The sequence below is a fragment of the Phoca vitulina genome, unplaced genomic scaffold, assembly GCF_004348235.1.
Source record: "Phoca vitulina isolate PV1807 unplaced genomic scaffold, GSC_HSeal_1.0 scaffold6, whole genome shotgun sequence".
NCBI lineage: Eukaryota > Metazoa > Chordata > Mammalia > Carnivora > Phocidae > Phoca > Phoca vitulina.
The window spans coordinates 57,917,195-57,942,840 of NW_022589709.1; the positions used below are offsets into that span (position 1 = coordinate 57,917,195).

A 25,646-nucleotide genomic window follows, 5' to 3' on the forward strand; every position below is an offset into this window, starting at 1 on the left:
GCTGTTGGATTCATGCATCATTTGCTGCCTACAATTTAAGAAAATTAGCATCTGTCAACTGCATTATTCAGCTGCACAGGGTGGAAATTAATGGATAATACCATTCCTAATTTCTTGTAGGAGAGGTGAGCTTGCCTACCAATCTGGCTGCTTTATTTTAATACCAAATGGAGCTTGCTGTTACAACTGGAACGTGATCAGCTCTATGCTCTTTAGAAACACATTTATAAAATTCTGATATGTTTATTATAGCATTTATTACATATATTCTACTGACATAACTAGAAATTTAGAGGCAATAAATAGAGGTCCAGATTAAAACTGAAATCGGTTGGCCAGACTGATGTTAAGAACTTGTCAGGCTTCAATCATGGAGGTATGAGTTACTTGAATAGGCTTTTATATTGGTTATTGTTACTGTTTTGGTCACAGGGCCTCTACTTAACAGAATGGAAGATATGCAGCCTTTTAAGATTATATATTAAAATAAGTAGATTACTGAGCCTAGACCTACATTGCGCCTTGGTTGTATGAAGGCTACATATGGTCTCTTTAATGGGGTGTGTTTTCCTTTGTTTCCATCCTGATCCCAAGAAACAAGAAGACCTCCATAAATGCATGCTTTCAAAAATGAAATACATGTTTTCAAAGCCCCCCGAAGCATGAAGTATCCCTCTGAAGTAGGAAAATACCGGGTCAGCAATAATTTCAGCAGAATGGCTATATAAAGAATTAAATATAGCCTCTGGAGAACTACTTTATCATCTGGGAATAATGGTACCTGACTAGATTTAAAAGCTTCCAGTAAAAAAGTTCCTTATCACCTGAAGTGCAACATAGATTTAGCAGTCAGTCCACAGTCTTACATTTTGGGTGATTTCTCTTAGACTACAAACAAGCCATCAAAAGGAATATAAGACCTAGTAACTACTAACAAAGCAGTCCTTGGATACGGCTTCTGGCGCTCAGTTATACATAAAACTCTGAAAAAGTTTGTTGATCCCTCTAAGGCACCAACCAGGAACGAAAGGCCGTTGAGGGAGGAGCTATGTTGCTCTCAAGGGTTTTGGCGAGGGGGCGTGGGGGAGCCACAGGAGGAAGGGAAGGAGAATGGGCGTGGCAATATGGGAGTCAAGGGGCTGGGGACAAAAAGAACGATGTGAAGCTACCACCATGCTGGTGCCAGGAGCAGGCAGACGGGGCCACACGCTCATCTCCCTCATCTTTAATCTTTACATTTTGGCTACCAGCCTGCTGCTGACCTGAGCATCTGCTGAGGCTCTCAGAGTAGTTCCCTGAAAGTTCACGTCCACCACTAAAGTGGGAGGAGGGACATCCCACTATTTCACCCTCCCTGCTTCCAACTAAAAGCTCCCTTGCTCAATCCCACTTCTGGGTATATAGAGAAAAGAACTAAAAGCAGGGACCTGAACAGATATGTGTACACCAAGTTCATAGAAGTATTATTCACAAGAGCCAAAAGATGGAAATAAACCAAACATCCACTGAGAGATGAGTAGATAACCAGAATGTTGTATATACATACAATGGAGTATGATTCAGCCTTAAAAAGGAATGAAATTCTGACACATGCCACAACATGGGTGAACCTCCAAGACATGCTAAATAAGCCAAGCCAGGGGCACCTGGGTGGCTCAGTCATTAAGCAACTGCCTTCGGCTCAGCTCATGATCCCAGGGTCCTGGGATCAAGCCCCGCATTAGGCTCCCTGCTCGGCGGGAAGCCTGCCTCTCCCTCTCCCACTCCCCCTGCTTGTGTTCCCTCTCTCACTGTGTCTCTCTCTGTCAAATAAATAAAAAATGAAATCTTCTTAAAAAAAAATAATAAAAAAATAAATAAGCCAGACACAGAAGGACAAATACTGTATGATTCCTCTTATATGAGGTTCCTGGAATGGTCCATTTCACTGAGACAGAAAGTATAACCATGGATGCTGGGAGCTAGGGAAAGAGAGGATGAGAACTACCGTTTATTGGGTACAGAGTTTCAGTTTGGGAAGATGACGATGTTCTAGAGATGGATGGCGGTGACAGTTGTACAACACTGTAAATGTACGTAATGCTGCTGAATTGGACACTTAAAAATGTTTAAAATGGTGAATTTTGTTATGTATATCTTAAAACACACACACACACAACCACCTTCACTTGCTTAGCTAAAACTATGCACCTTCCTGAGAAAAAATAAGTCTGTTTTACTGTCTGGGAGGCATCCACATTAAACCAAGTCAGCACCTGCTCTTGCAAATTATACTTAAATAACTTGAGCCGTTTGAATCATTTACAAGTCAGAGGAACTGAGTTTTTCCCAGGGCACTCCCAAATTTAGAAATGGAGAAAGGTTAAAGGCCAGGAGAAGTCACTGGCTGAAGCCCGGGAGAATGCCTGAGTCAGCAGCCACTGTTCTCAAGTGTACTCCATCATCCTCAAGATGTTCTTCTCTGCTCCACTGCTCACTCCTAAACATTGGTTTCCTCATCATAGCGACTGTCACACTCCCAGCAATTAGAGCCTCCCTTTATTCATCTTCAGCTGCTACTACAACACAGAGACATGGTTCCTTCCATCTTCCCTCTCACATGGGTGGCTGACTTCCAATTTCTTGTCCCACTGCAAAAGAATAACTATACCTAGACAGCATCAGCAATGCTGCTACATCATTCTTCTTAATGGCACAAATAAATATAATTTGAGAAACCAACAGACCTGTGACCAGAGATCGAAGTTCACTGACTCCTATACAAGCTGCTATTCTTGCCTTAAAAGGAAAAAAAAAAAAAAAAAAAAAAAAACTGTATGTTTACTCGCACAAGGGAAGTCCAAAGCATAGCCTTGACCCTAAGTCCTTAAAGACATCACTGCCTCCTATACAGGGAGCTCTAATTGACAAGGAAACTGAACACTGAATGGAGAGAGTACGCATGCCTTCTGAGAGGCTGGTAGTCAAAGCATGGGATGCAATCCAGACACCAAAGTCTGAGCCCAACCAACAGCACGATGCAGCCATTTCTAAACCTCGGTGCTGTTGCAAGACTCAAATCCAATGGTGATGCCCAATCTCACTGCGTAGAATACTATCACCAGCATTCTATATTTAACAAAGGATGGCAAGGCAACGATATTAACCACAAGGGCCTGGTGAGGAAGTGAACGGGACACTTTAGAAGGATGGTTGCCACAAGCAGAGCAGGTAGCAGAAAGTAAGAGTGTACCGAGCCCAGACTGGGTACTGACACAGCTTTCAGGGAGTCGCAAAAGGCCAGTTTCACACCATGAGAACACTAGGGACTGTGGAAAAATAACAGCACACTCATGTCTACAATACAGAAGTCAAAGCCTTTGGACAAACCATCTCTGGCTGCCACCACCACTATCAACTACAGCTGAAGTTCTATATAAAAGTAACTTTAGTTGTGGGCAATACAGTAACAGGATTCAAAGGTACTCTCTTCACCCTCAATCATAGACAGCCACCATGTTGCCCTGGGCATTTTATGATAAGAGGGGGAAAATGCCAACACACTGTACATTTTTAAATGGAACAACCTGAATCTGTACTTAGAAATACATTTGTTCTTTTTCCTTTCTTTTGTTTTCCCTTAAATTGCTCTTTCAGAGGAAGTATTTCTTCTCATCCACAAAGATTACCACTCTCAAACTCTAATACAGGAAGATACTAGGATCAAATGAACTAATACATGAACTAGAGCTTGGTAAACTGCAATGTTCCTATTATTATAGGTACTCACAACACCCAGCAAATTCTCCCGTTCTGCAATGAGACCCAGCCCTAGCCAGCAAATCCCCGCTGCACCTCCACCACCAAAATGTCTCCATTCAGATGATGACTATCTGAATTTAAAATTCTTATAAAAAAATACATGAAAGTTTTGCCCTAAGCGCTAGCTGTATAGACCAAAGGCTAATGGGACAATTTAAAACTGATTTTTAAATAAGTATTAAACAGAGCCTACTCTAATGAGAACGTGGTCTCAAGAATCCGAGAGCAAGTGGTATATCTCGGAACAGCTGTCTGCACGAGGGCACCCAGGAGCTGGGTGGTGGCCATGTCTAGGCAACGCTGGGCATAGGTCAGAGTTAACATCTGCAATCTGGCCTCCCTCCATCCGCGTATTGAAATATAATTCAGCAGAATGAATTGCTAGACATGCCTAAACCCCCTGGGAAATGACAGATATTGATGAATGCTGTTGGGAAGATATATGGAAGGAAACGGCAAATAAATAGAACCATTTTTTCTCAGAGTCAGTTTGCGGATATGCGGAGCAGCTGTTAAACTACTTGTCAAGCTCCCCGTTCTCCCTTCCTCTTGCTCCTTCCTCTTCCCCATCTGCCTCCAAACCTTTCTAAAACCCCCGGGAGGACCAGAATCTTGTACGCTTCAAAACACCAACCAAATGAGTAGGAGTCATCCTCTCCTCCCCCGTCACACTCTGACTTCCCCACCCAGTTTGTCCAATTCTTTCCAAAATATCTTTCCATCTAAACATGTTCACTGCCCCCTCTGGATCCTGGAAATAGGTTCCATGTTTAAACTCATGAAACTGTTGAATCCAAGTCCATCCAGTCAGGAGGCTGAAATCCAAGATTCACAGCCTATGGCCACATAGTAGCTGCGTGGCCGTAGTCAGACTTCTTATTCTCCTACACCCCAGTTTCCAGCACATGTTCTGTAGAATGGAGATGACTGAGCAAGCCCATACTGTGGCTGTGAGGACTAACTGAGAATGTGAACAGAGAGCCTCTCAGACCATCTGGCAAAGAGAGTCCTGGGATACCCAGTGACTTATCCCCTCTTCTTTCCAGTGCAGAACACCTCTTCCTGCCAAGGGCACTCCTTCTTGGCATCATCCTCAGACAGAATCAAATTCTCTCCAGCTTAGGACACTTCAGGAATAACTGGCTCTCATTCCTTCATCAAGTGAACTCAGGAGCATAGAGTGAGAAACCAGGCAGACACAGGTTTACATCCTGGTTTCCCTATTTATTAGCTAGAGAACCCTGGATACATTACTTTTCCTCTCTGAGCTCTCTTTTCAGATCTCTACTGATGATGACAGTAAGTAACACATGTCAAGTGCCCAGCACAGTGTGGAACACACAACTTGTGTTCAGTGGTGGTTTAGGTCCCCATCCAGGATGCTTTACCCATCTTGGCATCATGGGTATTGAACCCATACCCCAAGGCGCTGCTGGCCTTCCCTGTTCCTATGTGGCTCCATGCATAGAGAGTCCCATTTATTGTAATACACAATCTGCTCTCTCCACTGTAAACTCTGTCACCCGGGACTGTACCTCATAGGCATTTGCAGCCCTACGTCACATCCCGGACACCGAAGCTACCAAACTTAGACATGATCACATGCTTAATGTCTGTGCATAGTAACTCTCCATTTTATCTCTCATTTATATTTCCACCAGGGTTCATATTTTTTCCATTACTGTGTGGTTCCACGTTGCCTAGAAAAATACTCGAATTTGGTTCGTTAGTTCTGTAACAATAACGGCAAAGACTCAGCAGCCTTACTTGTCACTTTTCTTGGTTTTGACTTTCACTTCTGAAACTCATCTCCAAAGAAGTCCGACACCTCCACAAAATACTCTATCTTTTCAAAACAAGCTGGTTGGCCTCAAAATACTAGACGACAATTTGTACTTACCATCTTGCTTTGGGAGAAATTATGAAGCCTATACAATTCCATTCTTTTGCACACTAAGATGCTTTGATTGACACACCCAAATGTCACTGGCAGCCCTGAGATGCTAAACATTTCTTACAACTGCCCTACATCTAAACACTTACGACAGAGGCCAAGGAGGAACTAGCCATCAGGAGCTTTACAAGAGAAACAAAAAGAACAAAGGCAGCCACAAGGTGATAAAACAAACTCTATGTCACAATCCAAGCAGAATTTCCAGACAAGTCCTAATTTCCCAACAAGTTCTGTTTATCCAAGGAAACTTTTATATACACAATCAAATTCACCTAACAATGTACTTCCACATATATTTATTTGGAACAGTTTCTAGTTCCAAGCCGACATTTCTTCCAAACAGATTTGAAATTCTTCCTCCTCAATAACAATGTCTATACTTTCTGAAGAAACTAGTATTTTTGTCTTCAGAGATGTTTATTGATACTGGTTAATGAGTAAGCAAAAAAAAAAAATCTAGAACACAACTGTGAAATGATCCTTCAAAAAGTACCATATAGTATTTCTCCCCCAGGGATTCCCAATGGTAGTGTGTTAAAGACTCCATTTCCGGGGAGAGAGACCTCCACCAGGGAGCGTATAGCCTGCTCTCTCGCCTCGCTTAGTAGGAAAGTTCATGTCCCTCCTACTGGTTTAAAAGCAACAAAATCTAACAACTGATGTTATCCAAACTGCCATCGATACCCCAAATTTAGCTCCAACAAATCACTAAGTGCTTTCCAAAACCTAACACAACACTGCCCTTGTTTTTAAGAAGAGAAAAATTAAAGCCATGATTATTATCCTCCTGACTGCCTAAGCACTGCTTAGAAATTAATGAGAGGTATAGGGCTGGAATTCACCCCCCATTTCTGGTCTATTCCTTAGTCACTGAATTCTTCTGAAAGCTTGGAAGGCATTAAGCAGCCTTGAACTCCAGGGTCAGTTCTTCATGCTTTGAAGTAACAATATCACTAGACTCGTCAGCATTCCTTTTTAAAGAATTCGGCCATGGGGGCGCCTGGGTGGCTCAGTCGTTAAGCGTTTGCCTTCGGCTCAGGTCATGATCCTGGGGTCCTGGGATCGAGCCCTGCATCGGGCTCCCTGCTCAGCGGGAAGCCTGCTTCTCCCTCTCCCACTCCCCCTGCTTGTGTTCCCTCTCCCGCTGTGTCTCTCTGTCAAATAAAGAATTCAGCCATGATTATGGGGAAATCAGTGTGCTTGGTGCTGAGGTGGGGGAAGGTAGCCCTTTGGTTGTTCCAGTCACCTTCTAAATAGCCACCTCTCAAGACTGACAGTCTGATCATTTTCTTCTAACAGTTCCATTAAATGCACTTAATCTCTCATTACATGAACCCACAGAGAAGGCTATGACTGTTGAAAGCACGGCAACAGCGTTGTATACAGCCTTGCTCACATCAAAGAGGAGATCAGTACCAGGTCTGCTTGGGGTTGTCCACAAAGATGGTCCTGTCTCTGAGTTGACTAACCAACCAGAGGGTCAAAGAAAACATAAAAAAGATATTGTACTAATACCTTTGTGTAAGGCCTCTAACCTCTTGCCTTTCTTACCACGCACGTCCCTATGAGAGAGCATGTCTGAGAAGGCCTAGGTACAAAACCATTCCAGCCTTTACTGAAAGACTTTGCAAATAAAAATAAAAGACGCCTAAATACTTTTGAATTCAAATAAATCTGAACACATATGCCCCAAATTTTATATTGGACGTAAGTATACTAAAAATATTATTAGTTGTTTATCTGGTATGATTAATTGGGTGTCATGCATTTTGTCTGGCAACCCTATTTACTGAGCACTTAATATGTGCACTGCAGGAAAATTTTGCTTTGAGGATACAAGAAAAAGTTCCTGGAGGAATTTATCAACTAGTAAAAGGGATGATAGGTATACCAAAAATAGAAAATGTAAAGTGACCCACCCCCTAAGAAGAGAGCAATGTAAGCAATGGAGGGGGAAGGAAACAGTTCAAGTAGGGCTGTTGAATCAGCAGGTGATATGAAGAGGTGTTTGGAATGGAATTTGAATGGAGTAAAGGATCGTGAGTTTCACTTCCCTGTTTCGTACACCTAAGTAGGCATCTCATTGTTGTGAGGTTTTGTTTTGTTCCGTTTTGTTTTGTTTTTAAAGATTTCATTTATTTATTTGAGAGAGAGAGAGAGAGAGCGCGCGAGCACAAGCAGGGGGAGGTGCAGAGGGAGAAGCTGACTTGCTGCTGAGCAGGGAGCCCAACGCGGAGCTCGATCCCAGGACCCTGAGATCAGGGCATGAGCCGAAGGCAGACGCTTAATCAACTGAGCCACCCAGGCGCCCCTTACTGCTGTGAGTCTGTACGTGTATCATTTTCCCTTTTTTAAATTATTTATATATGCCGCTGAAGCCAAAACCTAGTGAATGGCCCACAGCAGAAAAACAAAATGCTTTTGCACTGATGTTCCTGGTAACCAAGGCAAGCACAGTGGGTGACCCAACTCTCACTACTTAACCAAAGAAAAAATTCAAGTTGAGCAGACTAATTTAAGCCCTGTTTTCCTTGTTCTGAGCCCAGAGAAATTTGCTTCAGAATTTAAAAAAAAAAAAAGGACACTGACATACATGATTGTTCCTGTCCTCTAGAGTGATATAAGGCAAAACTACAGGCACATACTACATTATGGGACACTAAGTAACAATCGAGGGCACATAGCCACGCGCGCATGCGTGCATGTGAATGCAGACTGCATGTCCAGTTACATTACTTCACATACATACAGGACTCTCTTTCACAGGGACTTGCTGCTGGGAACTCTGCCACCTTATGCAAGATCCTTCAAGCCTAATTTGGTTCAGCATTCGTCATTTAAGGTGGGAATGATTCCACCGGTGTTCTTGTTCAGAAAAAGGGAACCAGACATTTCCATAATGCTGTACTTTCTTTTTAAAAGTTTCACCCCCAGCCGTGAACAAGTTAGCAATGGGTTAAAAGCAAAGCAGCGACTGGCCCTCCAGCTCTCCCTCTGGCCCTGGTGTGACGCAGGGCACCTGACACTGAGTCAGAGAACGGAGAAATGATCTGGCCAGGCAGGATGCTGGAAAATAAATGTAGCCCTGACAATATGCGTTGATTAAGTACTTGAATGACAATGGAACATGACAATGACAAATGCAGGCTACCACCACCGGAGTCATTAATATAGCAGAAACACTAATTTTATAAATCTTTAAACTTCCCGGTTGGTGGCATTTCCATTTCTTTGCCTACTCTTTCCACGGCAGAGCTGACATCAAGTCAGCTTCGTTTTCCGTTTCCACCCAGGAAGTTGAGAAACAGGTCTACATTCTTGATCTCTGATTAGCCCCTGGAAATGAGTTTTAAGCAAGAGACGGAGGGCCTGGGGTACTCGGTTTCAGAGGCCAATGACAGGACATCACTGGAATGTTCCCCCAGAGGAGACAGTGGGCTTCCGTGCTCAACAATGGAGCAAGTATTTATGTGGGAAGGGAGAAAAAGAAGGGCAGCCAGTCTCTGCAAAGATGTCCCCCCTCTCTCATCTTGGTAGCAAAAATTATTTACTACTCAAGCTCAAAGGGACTTTGAGACGGTCTGATCCAATCCACTCATTTTACAGATGATTAAACTAAGAACCAGAAACCAAGACACGCCTTACTTAGAGCTGTACTTCTCACTACAATCTGGGCCTCTGATCCCCATTTCAGGATTCCTATCACATCCTGCAACATCAGTGTGTAGCATATCAAGATGCTGACTCCACCCAGCCAAGTCACTAGCTCTCGATCTTTAAACCCTATTCAGTGTAATCCATGTATCCCATTCTCTTCCTGACACACGTCTCTCCAATCGCTACTGCATCACACCCAACTACCACGCCTGTAGTTTCCAGAAGATTCCAGCACATGCGCAGTTAGCACCTTGCATGTACCTCTGTGCAGCTGCACTGTGGTTTCACTGTACATGTTAAGAAAACGTCACCAGGAGAGCCACTAACCCATGTCCAGCCGCATACAGGTGCTCCAGCATGGCCGGAAATCTCCATGGCCTTCCCCAACCTTATCTCCCCTCCCTCATCATTCCAGGAGGGCTCGATGTGGGATTTAACAGGCAACACTGATTTTCTACTACTTCAATTTATATTTCATGTTAACTATAATATAATCAACTTTTGTGGCTTCCTCACATACATAGTGAAGTGTCACAGGGACTTAAAACCATTTCGTCTTTTATAGATGATACATATAAGGAACAGAGAGGATAAGCTTGGAATCGGCACACTTTTCAGAACCTAAAAGCAGACAATTCATAGAGGATAGGAAAAACTCGTCCAGCCATGCAGGCCTCAGTCTACCCTATTGGAACAAAACAAAATGTCAGGGATGTACACAAATATAAAATCAGCGGAGAGAAAATAAAACAGAACATGATTGGGCCCGTTCAAAAAAAATCAACCCCTTGATAAAAATGCCCCCAAACCACACACATCCCCGCCCCCTCCAGAATCAACTTTCTAGTCTAAAGAGAATTTGAAGAACAAACAACTTGAATCTTTGACATAAGGATTCAATAAATTCATTTTTCTCCCAGGAAGAACCAAAGTCCATTATTTATAGAACCACATAAGAACACAAAAAATATGGGGGAGACATTAAGAGAGCAAGAGAGAGACTGAAACGGGGAGGGAGGAAGTCTAGTGATGTCCATCTATCTTTCATTTGCTTCTGTAAAGTTTCTTCATTAGCCTAACTGATACAGAGAGCCTCCTTATCTATTTAGACACACACAGCTTTTAAAATAATACCAGCAGAAACTTTGATTCAGACACTCCTCCTTGGTGTACTTTAAAGAAGCTCAGGTACAACATTTGATTTGCCACATCCACCATACAGGAGAACATCAAGCAGGGGACCTTACTTTGCAAGTGAGAATGGTTCAGTTCTAGTATTCAGCTGCTTTTCCTACCCTAGCAACCTTGAAATTCTAGGTCAACCATGATGTAAGGTCCAAGTTACTTTTTGCTCTGCAGAAGGAAGGCACCTCAAAAAGCTTAAGAGAAACTGAGTCTTCTATCAACACCTTAATACTCAGAACTAATTTTTAAGTCCTTTGAACTTGATCTGGTACAAAACTGTCCAATGGCTCTCTGATGAGCCAGCTCCGCTACGAAGCCTGGCTCCCAGCACTCTCTGGAGCTCACATCACTTCAAAGCTAACAGCCTCGTCTCTCATCTGAATTCCGGTATAAGAAAACCACATTCGATTCTTCAAGTCCTCATGACTTGAAGATTCAGTATTCAAACTGAATTTATCCCATTTTCTTTATTAAAACCTACTTCTCTCTCAGGCCAAGCACAATGTTGTCACTGCCTCTTGTGTAGTTGTATACAGAGGCGACAGCCCAGCAAGGACCATTCTAGTGCCCCCCACAGCGGCACCAGGCTGACATGTGGCTGTGACCATGTGACAGAATCTTGACAGAAAGAATGTGAATAGACAACAAGAATGTGTCTCTTCCAGGCTGGGACTTTTAAGAAGTTGGAAAGCTTTCGCCTCTGTTTTTCCACTTCTCTCAGCTGGAAGCTCAGTGTCTTACGGCCGCACGGAAGAATAATACCAGAAAATGGAAGGAGCATGGGTCCCTGACTCATCATGAGGAAGACAGCTGCCTGCTAACCAGCAACACATACATGAGCAAGAAATAAATGAGTATTGTGCTAAGCCGTTGATACGTTCTGGTTTGCTTGTTATAGCATCCTAACACACACCACTTTGTCTAGGCATTCTTTTGATGGAATTATGACAATAAAGAAATCTAGGGCATCAAGGAGAAGATTCAGGAGCAGTATTTACTAAATATCAAGGCTTTCCAGAAAAAAAGTCTTATTTTATGTAAATTCACTTTAATCTCAATTCTTTGTCTCGCCCACTAAGCTAAGGAGGCATCTAGGATGAGAAACCCGTTAAGCTCTACGCAGCACTGAAACACAAAGGCCTCCAGGTTAATTTTAAAGGAAAAAAGTGTTTTCTAGGATTGTGCTGTTTGTTTTTCCCTTTCCCTCTTGAAGTAAAATCCCTCTGAAATGCTTTTAAAATTTTTTCAGGTGTCATTCCAAACTGATTTCCATAGTTCAAGAAAGAAAATGTCTCAATATTTCCCCCAAAATAGAACACCAGACCCTAACCGTGTTAGAAATCCTAGTTTATACTATCTACAAAGTTGGTTTATTATTATTAGAAGCAACTTGCAAACACATATAGAATCCTCTGTTTTACATTCCAAACAAGCCACTGTTTTGAAAAACACAACTTTCTTCATAAGGAAAAGGATCATCACTATTAGGGCTGCAACATACATCCCAGTTGTGAAATTCAGGACCAGGATTCAGGGCATTCCTTTGCCTATCAAGAAGGCAGCACTCAGGATCCTGAGGTTCTCCCCTTCACTGTGCAGCTTCCTTGCTGTGAACTGTCAGGCACCTTATCACATATTTACGCCTTGAATTAGGGGTCTGTAAAATGATTAGAATAATGCTCCTCTTACTCATTAGGGGGCTCCAAAGCTCAGTGTTTACTGGATGTTTCTGGGTGCCTATTTAGCAAGTTGCAGGCCATGAAGAGAGAAAATACCATTTGCCTCCAAAAAGAAAAAAAAAAAAGTTTTTTTTTTTTTTTTTCAGGCAAAGTTGGACATAGTAAGCTCTGGGTTTGTTGTTTAAATGCTAGCCCTGTAAAAAAGGTACTGATGGTTTTTTCCTTTAATCTAATACCTTTAAGTAATCCCAAATTTTAGTTAGGGAAGAAAATGCCAAAAGTTCAACCATGGCTATCAGTGCATGATGGAGGTAAGGGCTCCTCACTTTTTTTCCCCCTTCATTTTCTAATTTGTCTACATTAAACAGATATCACTGTTATAATTAAAAAATAGGCACATGCAAATATTCTTATTGTAAAGAACTGTTTATACTAAAGAGGTCAATTATGACAAATGGAATTACTGGTCCCAATTCTTTGCTCCCCTACAGCAGTGTTGTACATCTGCACCTTTGCCGAGGTATCACGTGGGGAGAGCATGCTTCCGGCCCTTGGCTCCGGGCTTTATAGTATGACTTGCTCTGGCCAATAGAAAATTTGCAGACATAATGCCCACAGAAGCTTGAAACGTGCCTGAGCTGATGGACATGCACTCTCATGCCATGGATTAATTGCATGGTTTTAATTTACTTTTGTAATTAAGGGACAAGGATCACCAACGGAGAGAGTCAGCCCTGGATTCCAAATGAGCATAAACTTTCCCACCTAGGATTCATTCCAATTAATCCTGTCAGAGTTTACTAAGTACCTTCTGTATTAGGAACAGTGCAGTTTTCTGGAGCCACAATACTCAGGTTCAAGTCTTGGCTCTGCTTTTTGTGAACACCATGATCTTGTGCCATTTATTCAAACTATCTGTTCCTCAGAGTTTTCATCTGTAAAATGAGCATAAGACTGCCTCCCTCACAAGTGGATAAATATGTTTAAGAACTAAGTAAGTCAATAAATGTAATTCCCTGCAAACAGTGCATGCCACACAGTAAGCTCTTAAAGTTAGCTATCATTATTATTAGTGATAAGAAGATGAAAACATCACAGATCTTCCTCTCAAAGAGCTGAGTTTAATGAAACTTATCAAAGTTAATTGGGTGACAAAAGTTGCAAGCTACAAGCCTTCACAAAAAAATTTGTTTTAAAGAAAGCAGTAAAAAATTACCAAAGTAAAGACTTTTAGATTAAAACAGGGCTAAGCAAGAGGAAGATGGCTGGTCTTTACCATACAAAATCTATCAGGCACAGACTTCTGATGGCAAAACCGGTTTGACTTAATTAAGTTCAGCAACAAGTATGTTCCAAGGTAAGATCACATGTGATTATTCATAGCTGCCTATAACTATTGGAAACTATGTTTCTTAAAGATCAGAAATGAGATTTTCTTTCTGCTCCAAGTGGACGCTAGCACATTGCCTGACACAAAGTAGAAACTCAGTGGAAAAGGTACCCAAACTGATGTTCAGAAGCCCAAGTTCTCCATCAACTGCAATTCAATTCATGCTGCACATAATACTAATAGGCACCCATCAGTGGCTAAGTGCTTTGCATAAATTCTTTCATTAAATCCTCAGCTAAGCTATTTAGAGGACCAATTAGAACGTTTTCTTCATATTCCAATAAAACATACAAGCAACTGTTTTTAAAACCAAACTGATGTTCATGAGATTCTTTTAAGCTCTCTCTCCCCTAAGGGCTAATAAACATTTTTTTAAATTATCTGACCTAACATTTAACTATCTAAACTAACTGTATAGCACACCAAATTCTGTAAGAGTAAAAATGCCAGAGCTATTGAGATTATGAAATGGGAATCAACTGCAGATTTTCTTTTTTTAAGCTGTAAGCCAAGTGTCATGATATCTACATCAACACCTACCCCTACATTGTTTTAAAGCTTTAAGTCGACTCCTCCAGCAAAAATTGGAGAGTACCATTACTGCCCATGGCCCCTCCTTTTGGTTAAAATAGTTTAACCAAAGTAAGTAAATTTCCTAAGTGAAATTAGTAAGCAAAGGGATGAGTATTTTAACCATTAATATTTAATTCCCCCCACCTACAAAATAAAGGTTGGACTACCTAATTTTTAGGATCTCCCTGAAAAAAGCAAATAGTCTGAATCTATAAAAGGAAAGCAAAGAAAAATTCCCTAACAAGCATTAAAAGAATACCAGTAAAACTCAGGCATGAACATTTACTTAAACTTAGTGAAGTACAGCAGGTTTGTTTTTTGGGGTTTTTTTTTTTTTTTTTTTTTTTATGAATTTCTTCCCTTTGGCCTGAGGTCAGTTTCACCCTGCATTCCAGCAGTATGCCACAATGGGTCAAATGTTCTAGACTCTACTGAGCCTAATGTCAGAATCATTTCCGTTCCCAGAAATTTCATCTCCAGAAAGTCAAAATCCGTAATTCTCCAAAAAATGTGAGTAACTCAACTTATTTTTCAGACCATTTAAGAACTGGCACAGTAGACCGTCATGTACAGAGAAAACTCTGCTTTGGGGTTTAAAAAACAGTTTCTCCAAAGATATTTATACTTAGAGGAAAAAAGCACTCAGAATGAAATAGAAATTTAACCTCCAGTGACTTAAAGTCACATAACATGAAAATTTATACAGTGAGTTACTAAAAAATGCTTAAAATTATCTTAAGTTGCCTATCTTTCAAGTCAACACAAGTGATTTGTGGGTTCTCTGTATTTGAAAAGTTTTTAAATTAATTTTTACAAAATGATGAAAAAGTGTGTGAAAGGAAAAAAAGGATGAAAGATTTGAAGAGATACTTCACAGAAGATAAATGCCCAACAAGCACATGCAAAGATGTTCAACATCATTTAGTCGTCAAGAAAATACAAATTAAATCCACAATGTGATAGGACCATCCATCCATTAAAATGGCTAAAATTAAAAAGGCTGGCAAAACCACAAGTTGGCAACGATGCAGAGCAATTAGATCACTCATCTGTTGCTGGTGGGAATGTAAAGACGGTGCAATTCTGGAAACAGTTTGGCAGTTTCTTATCAAGTTCAATATACGCTGATACATGCACCAGCAGAGATGAATCTTAAAAACATACTGAGTGAAAGACGCCAGCCACAAAAGAGCATGTACTGTTTGATTCCATTCATGTTAAAATTTTAAGATGAACCTAAGCTGTGTGACAAAAAGCAGATTTCTGGTTGCCTGGGGCCAAGAAAGGAGGAGGGGGGTGAGAATGAGATCAGGCCAAGGAACCACTCGACATCTCGACTGTGGTGGTAGCTTTTCGGCAGTATACATTTGCCAAAATCCATACACATGGACACTTAAAATGGGTCCATTTTATTGTACATAAATTTTATTTCAGTAAGAAACTTCATTCGTAAAATCCTCAATTTTACTGCTCTCTGGATTAGATCAGCTTTCACCAAGCGGTCTGCAGAGGGGCAGGCCCGTTCTGAAGCAGGCGGGTTTTCACACATGGGACTCGGGCACCTGTCAGGACCTGCTGGTGGGTCCATGAGGTTCCTCCTCTGTTACATCTGTCACTCAGGACTCACCTGTCAGAGCCCCTCCCAGGCTGCCCCGCCGCAGCTCTCGACCATCCTCACTCAGCTGTCTTTTAAACCTCAGTGACTTTGCAGGGCCAGAAGTCACATCTGGGTTGCTGCATTTCCGAAACGGCATGGGTGGCGGGGAGAGTATGTGGTCAAGCTGCAGAGAGAAAGAAGGGATGTCACTCACTGAGGACACTCTCAACACAGCCAGCATGCAACACCAACCAGTCCTCGGCTCCTCTTTTCTTATCCTTCTCTAAATCCCTCCCGCCCAAGCCTGCTGCTCATTTGGTTACTTTAGACAATTCAGGGTTTCACTGTCATGTCCTGCATCTGAAAAACATTCTGGCGTACTGCAAAATCTCAATAGCAATGATTTTTAAGCTGTGGGTCACAACAAACTAGTGGGTCATGAAATCAAGTTTAGTAGACCTAAGCAGTATTTTTTTTTTAATACACTAAAGTTGTTAGAGTCCAATGAAGGAAGGAAAAGTACCATTTCATGAAATGTCTGATAAAGCTATGCTTGCACGTGTCCTTAGTCACTGTGTCAAATATATGTCTTTCCATGGGCCATGATCCCTCTAAAAAATGAATAATATTGTTCTATAAAGAATCAATAGATCATTGCTTTAGCTGTTCACAAAAGAAAACCCACAAGCTTCTGGTGCTCACAAATATGCACAGGGAAGGGCAATTTCTAAGCACCACAACCCTTAATGCAAATCAACACATCCCTGTATCACTTTATCGCTTTTTAAAGGAATACTTGTCACAAGAATCAGAGGAACTAAAACCACTTCAAGCAACAGCTTTCTACAAAGGAATCCCTTGTGTCGCAACACTTATTTCAAGATCTGTCCTCCTTTCCTAAGAAAACCTTTCATAGTTGAATAGGGCCACATCTTCTAAAATGTTCACCTTCAAAGTATAGATGCATATATATGTGTCTAGATGGTTATTAAGGACAAAAATATTCATATGCATATATCTATATCCAGACAGTTATTAAGAACAAGAAAGAAGTACAAAAGGTATTCATGGAAATCCCAAATGCCACACACACACACACACACAAACTCTGTAGAAATTTAAATTCAGACAAGACTTCAGTAGCACTGCTCAAATCTGGGCATTTTGAAGGATGCTTCATTGTGACTTGTTTTGTGTTCCTGGGTAGAGAGAAGGATATCCGGTTATACCTGTCAACATTTTTTCAGATTAAGACGATCAAGGATATATTTTATAGGAAAATGAAATTTAGGGGCAAAATCATCCATTTGTCTGTCTTTGTACTGAAGCATATTCAAAATCACGGCACAAAAAGAAACTTAACGTTGCCTGTGAACAACTCCTCCCAGGCACACGGAGATGGAACAGACCTCATTGGCTCACCTATCCCAAGATGTCAACTCTCCCCCAAGCTCACTCTATTCATTAGTAACACTGAATAGCTGGATTTCAAGCACTTGTCAGTAAATGCCCCCTCCATTTCATTGCCCATCAGTTATGTACTGTACCTCATTGCCACTTAGTATTCTTGTGAGAGGTCCCAAAAAAACTTGTAGGGCATCCACTCCGGGATCAAGCCAGATCAGTAGGGAAAAGGGATTCCAGATTGCACTCTTGGAAGATTTTGTTGAGTCCATGGTTCATTACAACAGTGTCCTTCTTAGGAGGACCTCCAAGAAGGAACTGTATCTAGACCCCTTGGCCTTAAACCTTATGGACACCAAATTGGAGCCAGGGAACACTGGTCAGTGACACATCAGCTTCTGGAAAATGCAATCAGTGGTCCAAATGTAGTCTGATCATTACACAATGTAGAGGATATTTTGCTTCCTTCTTGGCTCCATTTTAGGCCTTTACCCCAGTTTTTTTTTTCTTTTTCCCCTGCCAATTTTTTAAATATTTTTCATTTTAAAGTAGGCTCCACACCCAACGTGGGGCTCAAATTCACAATCCTGAGATCAAGAGTTGCATGCTCTATCGACTGAGCAGCCAGGCGCCCCTCCTGCCAATTTTTTTTTTTAATTTGAAAAATTTCAGAATAAAATTTGCAATGACAAAAAAAGTTTTAAGGACAGTACAATGAGCTCCCTTATTCCCATTACCCCTGGTGAATAGTTAACCTTTTGCCATACTGCTTTTGCTCTCTCTTTTTCTCTCTCTTTTCCTCCCACCCCCACACAGTGCAGAGTTCCTTGCAGACATTATGGGTCGTCCCCCACTCAAAACTTCAGCAGGCCTTTGCTAAGAACAAAGACATTCTCTTCAATTCTCCTACCCTGTATTATATGTAACCTTTTAAGAGGTCTCAAATCTTTTGTTACCAACTTAAGTTATAAATAGTAGGAAAAAGGTCAAATAAGACTGTATCATATAGACTTAATATTAGAAATATGTTCTTTTGCATTAAAAGGAAAACTTTCAGCCACAAGGTGGCAATGTGCCACAGACATTCAACAACCCTAATGGCTCCCTACCCGGTTCTCTAAATGCACCAAGAACCCCTCAGAGGATCTGAGCAATTTCAACTCCATTCCACTTAGTTATCTTCACCTAATTACTAGTGGCAGCTGCATCAAACACAAATATTTATTGTTTAAGGTTCATCAATTTCTGCTACTTATTTTTCACCTGAAGTTAAATTTTTCAGCTTGCAGAATTACAATTACTCTCTCTGGGGAGGACTGTTATATCACAAATTAACAGAGGGTGCAAAAAATAAGCAGAGGAAAGATAATTCCTAAATAAGAATGATGTGATTTCCTTACCTATTTCCAACAAAGCCCTCCAAGACAAAACAAAGGCAGGGGAAGGAGAAGGAAATCAAGGAGAAAGTGTAAGAAAATCCATTTCATCACATATACAGCCACAAGCTCTTAGTCCATAAGCCAGCATTTTTAATCAGAATCAAAACCCCAAGAGGGGAGAGTATTATTTTAAATCTGGGAAAATGGAGTCAGTGAACTGTGAGGGCTGTAAATGTTTCAAACCCAATAGAAGCAGAAAAACCTGTAAGCATAGGGCCATGTTCCAGGATCCCATTTCCTTCTTCACGTCAAATCACAGTCCCAACAGGGCTCTCTCTAAATAGATCATTTTTCCAAATTTGCTGGGTTGTCAGTGGCTCTACTTTTCTTTCTACAATTAGTCAAAGCTTCTCAAAATGGTCCACTGCAGCCCTGCAATTTATTCTTCATTTTTTGTCCCGATTCAAACACTCACGCTCCATTTACAAACATTTCAGCACACCCTAGAGCTTATGGTAGACATCAAACCTATCACTTTGGACGCTGCCCTTTAAATGATTCCAGTTTAATGTTTGCCAACTTTTCCAAACTCCCCAAGTCTTCATACTACAAGAAGCTCAACTAATGACAGAGCTTGTCTTGAAACTTCCAGTGATGTTTTAAGGGCATCTAAGCCTGAACTTGGCACCCTTGCTTCACACACTTCAAATTTTCCTCACTAAACAGACCATGGACTGCTGGAGAGCCAGCCCTACTGCCCTGTCACATATTTACCTCACCTGCTGCTAGCCACAGAGTAGCCCCGATCGACACACATTCTCCAGAGATGCATCCTCACTTCATTCACCAATAGCAAATACCAATTCGTGGTGCACTCCGTTTGCTCCAAATTTCCTAGGTCGGTTTTCTTAACCTCCTTGTAGTTCCAAGCGCCACAAAATTTTGAAATCAGACCAAAAGGGAGCAAGCATTCCACTTACATGGAAACAAGTGCCGTTGCTGGAGCAGTTTATCACAGCAAACACAGAAGCATCTTCAAGAACAAAAGGCGTACAGACACTCTAATACAACTCCTTCAAGTCTAAGGTGTATTTGGGGCAGCGTTTCCAAAATTCTCAGTCCTACAGAAAAACTAATCACCAGAATTCCATGCCTGTGTTTTCTTTATTTAGCATATCCATCCTCCGCTGGATGTTTTCCAATGATCATGCTGAGGAAAACAGAAGAACCCACCATAATCACACTGTGGCTTCTTCCATCGGCAAAAAGTACAGGTAAAGGCAAATCACTGAGGAGTCTCCATCTTATTTTGAGTGTCTCTGCCATCCCCACCCCCGCTATTTCCAAACATGGACCATGGGTTTCTTCTTCCATGGCTATAGCCCCCAGGAATAGTATCACCTCCTTCTAAAAGGGCACATCCTAATTTTCAAGGAACATTCAACTTGCACCTTTTGAACTGATCATTTTCCCCAAATTCCCCTTCTAGACTTACATGCTTGAGCCCACAAGTTCTCTAGTCTATAGTTTTTAAATAACCCCAGTGATCATATGAGCATAGAGGTATTTTTCCATGTTCAGCAAATTGCGACTCCTTTCTCAAGCTACTCAAGTCTCAAACCTTACAGTTATTCTGAACTTCTGTTTTCACCCATATTCAGTCCACAAATGCTCTAACTCAACCTCCAAAATACATATATCCAGAATCCAATCACTTCCCCACTTCTACTGTTACTGCTCTTACCCCTGCCATCCGGGTCTCTCTGTTGGCATCCTTGCCTCAGCCCAGCAGCCAGGGACCCTTCTAAAACACAAGCCAGATGTTCCACAACCCCTGCTGGAGTTCCCCATGGCTTCCCTTCACCCAGAACAAAACCCAAAATCATGGCAATGCCCTACAGGTCCTACCACCTCTACCCACAAGTCTCTGATCCCGGCTACTACTACTCCACTCAGTCCACCTTGGTGTGTTGCTGGCCCTCTGGTGCCCCAGGCATCCTGACACCCAGCACGTTTACTTTTACCGCAGCCTCTGTCTGGGACTCACTCCAGGTATTGGCTACCACGCTCCCCTTCCCCATCACCATCCACCCCCATCCTCCAGGTCCCTATTCAAACATTACTCTTCCAGGGGCCCCTCTCCAACTGCCTGATGTAAAACAGCATGCCCACCACTTCATTCCCTTCTTTATTTTTCTTCCTAGCATCTATCACCCCATGTTAGATCTTTTATATCGGTTTATTGTTCTTCTTCCACTAGATCCTAAGTTGCATGAAATTACACACTAGTCTGTTCCATTTGTCCACTGCTCTACATAAAAGGCACCGTGTAAATTTTGGTTGGAAGAACAAATGAATGGCAATCTCTGGTATTTAGTTTAAAATACAACAGCAAAATAAAGAACACATGCAATTAAGGGCTTTTATTGCTGGAAAAAGCTGAATAAAATAATATTAAATGTTACTCAAGGTGAAAATGCTCAACTGAGTCTCGAGCATTTTGACAAAATTGAACTTTTCATGTATGAAAAAGACCCTGAGGTTATAGCAAATGCCATCTTTTTAAATAATCTTTTCTATATACAAACTAATATGTTAATTTTTTAACACTGCTCTCTCTGAAGGTGATTCCTAAATAATGAATTATTCGGCCTCCTAACTAGATCCTAACTAGCATATTCAATTGTGTCTATCAATCCATGCCTTTCCCTACACTCTTTTCTCTTTTCTGTAATTCCTCGCTCATTCCTAAGATGTGGCACATGCATTTTAAAGACCCATCCAGAATGCATGTGCCCTAAGGCCAAAGTTCATTAGTTCACCAGGATCATCAATGTCACGTGCATACACAATGAGGCTCACCAGTAAAGCCTTTTTTATGTTAAAAAATGAAAAAAGAGAAAGAGACTGACTAGTAACATGGGGTTATGAAGACAATGTTCAGTTGTTCTGTTTCTTGGTATTAAATATTCTAAAAAAAAATCATAGGTATGAAAATGAATAATTAAAAAATTGCATAGACTATGCCCATAATCTTAATTAACTGCTCTACTGCTTCCTTCCAAAAAGGAATCCAATGAGCAACCTGAAACGACTTTATTTCAAAACAGGATTTTATTTACTTTTAAACCAAAACCTATAAACATTTTAAAATTTGATAGAGTTCCATCGTTAAGACAGTCATTACTGGATTCCTACTAATTTCGCAGTGGTTAGAAACACCAACACTTACTACCTAATTAAGACAATTAACTATTTCTATGCCTGTTTCCTCATCCACAAAATATTAGTAATAATACTACATATGTCCTGAGGTTATTGTGGATATTAAAAGAATTCATATATGCACTTAGAACAATGCACAGAACATAATAAGTGTACAATAAATGTTAGCCGGGGTGGTTATTAAAATTGCCATATAGGAAGTCACCCCATTCACAAACATCTCCACATGTGTACTTCATCACAAATGGCTTGCAAGGAAATTAAACGGATTACAGTTTTACTGAGTTGTCTTATTTTCCTTTACGGCTCAAAGGAGAACTTGGCTTGAACTGTTTTACAATTATTTCCGGCTGTTATTCTCATGCTGTAGGGTGTTCAGCATGCACGAGGCAGAGCCATACAGAAGTAAGGAGCCTAGCCCAAATTTGAGCTGTTAGGTGCAGTACCGCAGGGTCATACCTTGGCCAAGCTACTTGACTCCTCTCTGAAGTATGGGCCTCAGAGGTAGGGAGGAGGCAGGTAGGCGATGGATGAAAAGGGTTCGACACAGTGCTTGGCACATTTAAGCACTCAGTAACTAATAATGTTGGTGATAACTGTCACCCGAGCTGAGCTCAAGTTCCATGTTCTCTTAGCCTGTTGACTGGTAAAGCATATGGCTATTCACCTGACCCTTCCGAGTGGCATCTCTCAGGCATTCTTACCTCTAACTCTACACTACTCCAATAGAGAAAAAAACATTTAACATGCTCACCACTGCATGAAGAATATGCACCTCCCTTTCCCCAGCATCCTAAATTCTAACTATACAGACTGAGTCAGACATTGACAGGGCTATAATCATGGCCCACATTGTAGTGGGGCTCATTTAATTGACTTTGCTGACATTCACTGTGGATTATGCCACCCAGAATGCATGCTTCCATTTAAGGATACTCTAAGAAATAGCCATTAAATCTGGCCACGATGTTGTACAAACAAATGAAGAGGAGCCTCTATTAGATAGTATCCACCTTGTCAAGGTATGCCTCTGGGCACAACAGGGGACAAAAATCCCTGCCCGCCAGAAGCTTCCTTCTAGTTGGGGAGAGAGAAACCTGGAGGAAATGCTGTCAGTTCTCTGTAGTGCAATCAAGCATGTTTCTGCTGGGTTATGTATGGCCTGATTTTACCCTGGGAACCCCACAAAGCACAGAATTCAACACATTTCTCTCATTCAACCACTGGAAATTACACGGAAAGGTCTATGCAACCCACCACGACCAAGTGTGACCAGTCCAATCTCCGTCAAGACATCCTGGGTCTGCTTGCGGCACCAACCTCACGCTGGATTCCACTTCACCCCGTGCTGGAGACTGAATGTTTGTGTTCCCCCCAAATCCTAATGTTGAACACTAACCCCCAGTGTGATGATATTTGCAGGTAGGGCCTTTGGGAAGTGATCAGGTCATGAAAGTGGAATCCGCCTGAATGGGATTAGCACCTTATACAAAACATCCACAGAGTTCTCTTGCTCCTTCTATCATGTGAGGACACAGCTATAACCTCTATGAACCAAGAAGCAAGCCCTCATCAGACAACGAATCTGCCGGTGGCATGCTCTTGAACCTACTGGCCTCCAGAACTCAGAGAAATGAATGGTTGTTTCTAAGTCATCCAGTCTATGGTACGTTGTTATGGGAGGCTAGACTGCCTAAAACACCCTCTACAGCGTGGTTCTCGGGTCGTGGTAATTCTGCCACCGAGGGGACATTTGGCAATGTCCGGAATCATTTTTTGTTTTCACAGTTTAAAGGGAGCAGGGATGCTGCTGGTATCTACGGGCTAGAGACCAGAGACACTACTAAACACAGGACAAGGCACAGAAGAGCCCCCAACCAGAAAGAATTACCCAGAGTAAAATGTCCATCATGTCACTCGTAAGAAATGCTGTTCTGTACTTGCTTTTCATTTGTGTATCCTCACTTATTTTTAAGTTATTCATCTTGCTGAGTTGTGTGTTATTTCAGGTCATCTTAAAACCTTCTGAGAACAAGAAAAGGGACAGAGGGAGAGCACAGATGGAGTCGTAGCAAAACTGATCATGTCAATGAGTCTGTTAAGCAAATAATTTCCTCAGCCACATTAATTTACCCAACCTACTTAGCTGGTTATTGCAATTCAGTTTCTCCAATGAATACCATGTTTTGAAAAATAAAACATCAATCAAACGTATTTAAACTGGAAGATGTACCAGATACCAAGATCATATTCCATCTTCAGTTTTTAATTAATTCTTTGAATCACAAACTTCAATTAGCAAAATAAAAAGTGTTTCAGAAACATCCTAAAATACATTATTAGATCAAACTACAATGGCATTCACCTAAACAGAGCTGCACCACTGGTTTCATCTCTTATGAGAATTGATTTTCTTTCTTCCCTTCTGAGAGAAATATGTAAATTAGCACTTTGATACCACCATCTCACTTTCGTCTGTCAACTCAACTTCAAGAAAGTCAATTCCTTTGCTTATGAACATCTCTAAACACATACACGCACACACATGCCCCACCAGCAAGCAATATTATCACAACCCCAAGGAGAGAGCACCTCGCAGCAGGCATTTAACTGTGATGTTTACATTAAGCAATAAATTCAATAGTCTACAGATGTAAAAAAAAAAAAAAAGGAAAAGGAAAAAAAGCTAATATTATGTTAGTTTTTTTAAAACATAGCACTTTTTTTTTTTTTTAAGATTTTATTTATTTATTTGAGAGAGAGAATGAGATAGAGCATGAGAGGGGGGAGGGTCAGAGGGAGAAGCAGACTCCCCGCTGAGCAGGGAGTCCGATGCGGGACTCGATCCCGGGGACTCCAGGATCATGACCTGAGCCGAAGGCAGTTGCTTAACCAACTGAGCCACCCAGGCGCCCAAAACATAGCACTTTTCAAAGTTTAGTTGAGGAACCACGACAGTGGGGAAAGCACAGGGAATATGCTGATTTGATTTCACATATGTATCACCTGTTTTCCTGTCACTTTAGTATTCTCGATCTTTTTCTGACCTTTATTTAGGGATCTGATCCATGCCTGCAACTGTTTACTTATCTGAAGTCATTAAATTCCCCTGGTACCATCATGTCTCCATCAGCGACCTAACTCAAGACTCAGACCATAGTTAACCAAGCAGGAAGAGAATACACTCCTCTAGACACATCTATCCTCCATTTCAAGTCAGACGGGGAAATGCTCATCACTCCACACAACTTTATGTGATGTGCCCACTTTCCCCTCAGGCAGAGGGAGGAGACCCCCAAGTAGGCAATACTGTTATTCCCATTTTACCAATGAGAACCATATTCAGCAAGATTAGCCCCTCCAAACGGATCAGCTTCTTGGGCAGTACCAAAGGCAACAAGCCCAAGATTGCTTCTGCCAAAGCCCCTGTTTCACTGTTCCCAGTGGTCTCCTAGAGAGCCCCTAGAGAGGGGCTCACAGTGGTGAAGCACAGCAAACCCCAGAAAGTTCACTTTAGTTTTCTCTTCCATCTCTGGTACAAGACAACTCCCTAGGGACAACAGATCTTAGAGTTTGATGTCAACAAGTCTGAATGCTCCAGTTCAATCCTAACTAGCAATCTACACAAGCGGTTTCTAGGGCTTCTACAGCTGAAATCCTTAAGCCAGAGTTACAGAATCACAAAATATGAGCAGCACGAAGGACCTAAAAATCACCTCTAATCTAATTTCCTGCTTTTTGGAAGACTGAGGCCCAGACAAGTCAAGCCAACTGCCCAGGTTGAAAGAGACAGCTAGTGCAT

General features: G+C 41.5%; 1 protein-coding gene across 5 annotated transcripts in view; it reads right to left on the minus strand.

Moving 5' to 3' along the window:
- The window catches only part of MAST4 (microtubule associated serine/threonine kinase family member 4), a 543,729-nt gene that overhangs the window by 364,868 nt on the left and 153,215 nt on the right, over positions 1-25,646 (minus strand). For all 5 annotated transcript variants that reach the window (XM_032404301.1, XM_032404300.1, XM_032404298.1 and 2 more), the window contains exon 2: positions 15,867-16,020. In XM_032404301.1, coding sequence (XP_032260192.1) covers positions 15,867-16,020 — 154 coding nt within the window. The remainder of the gene's footprint in view (positions 1-15,866; positions 16,021-25,646) is intronic.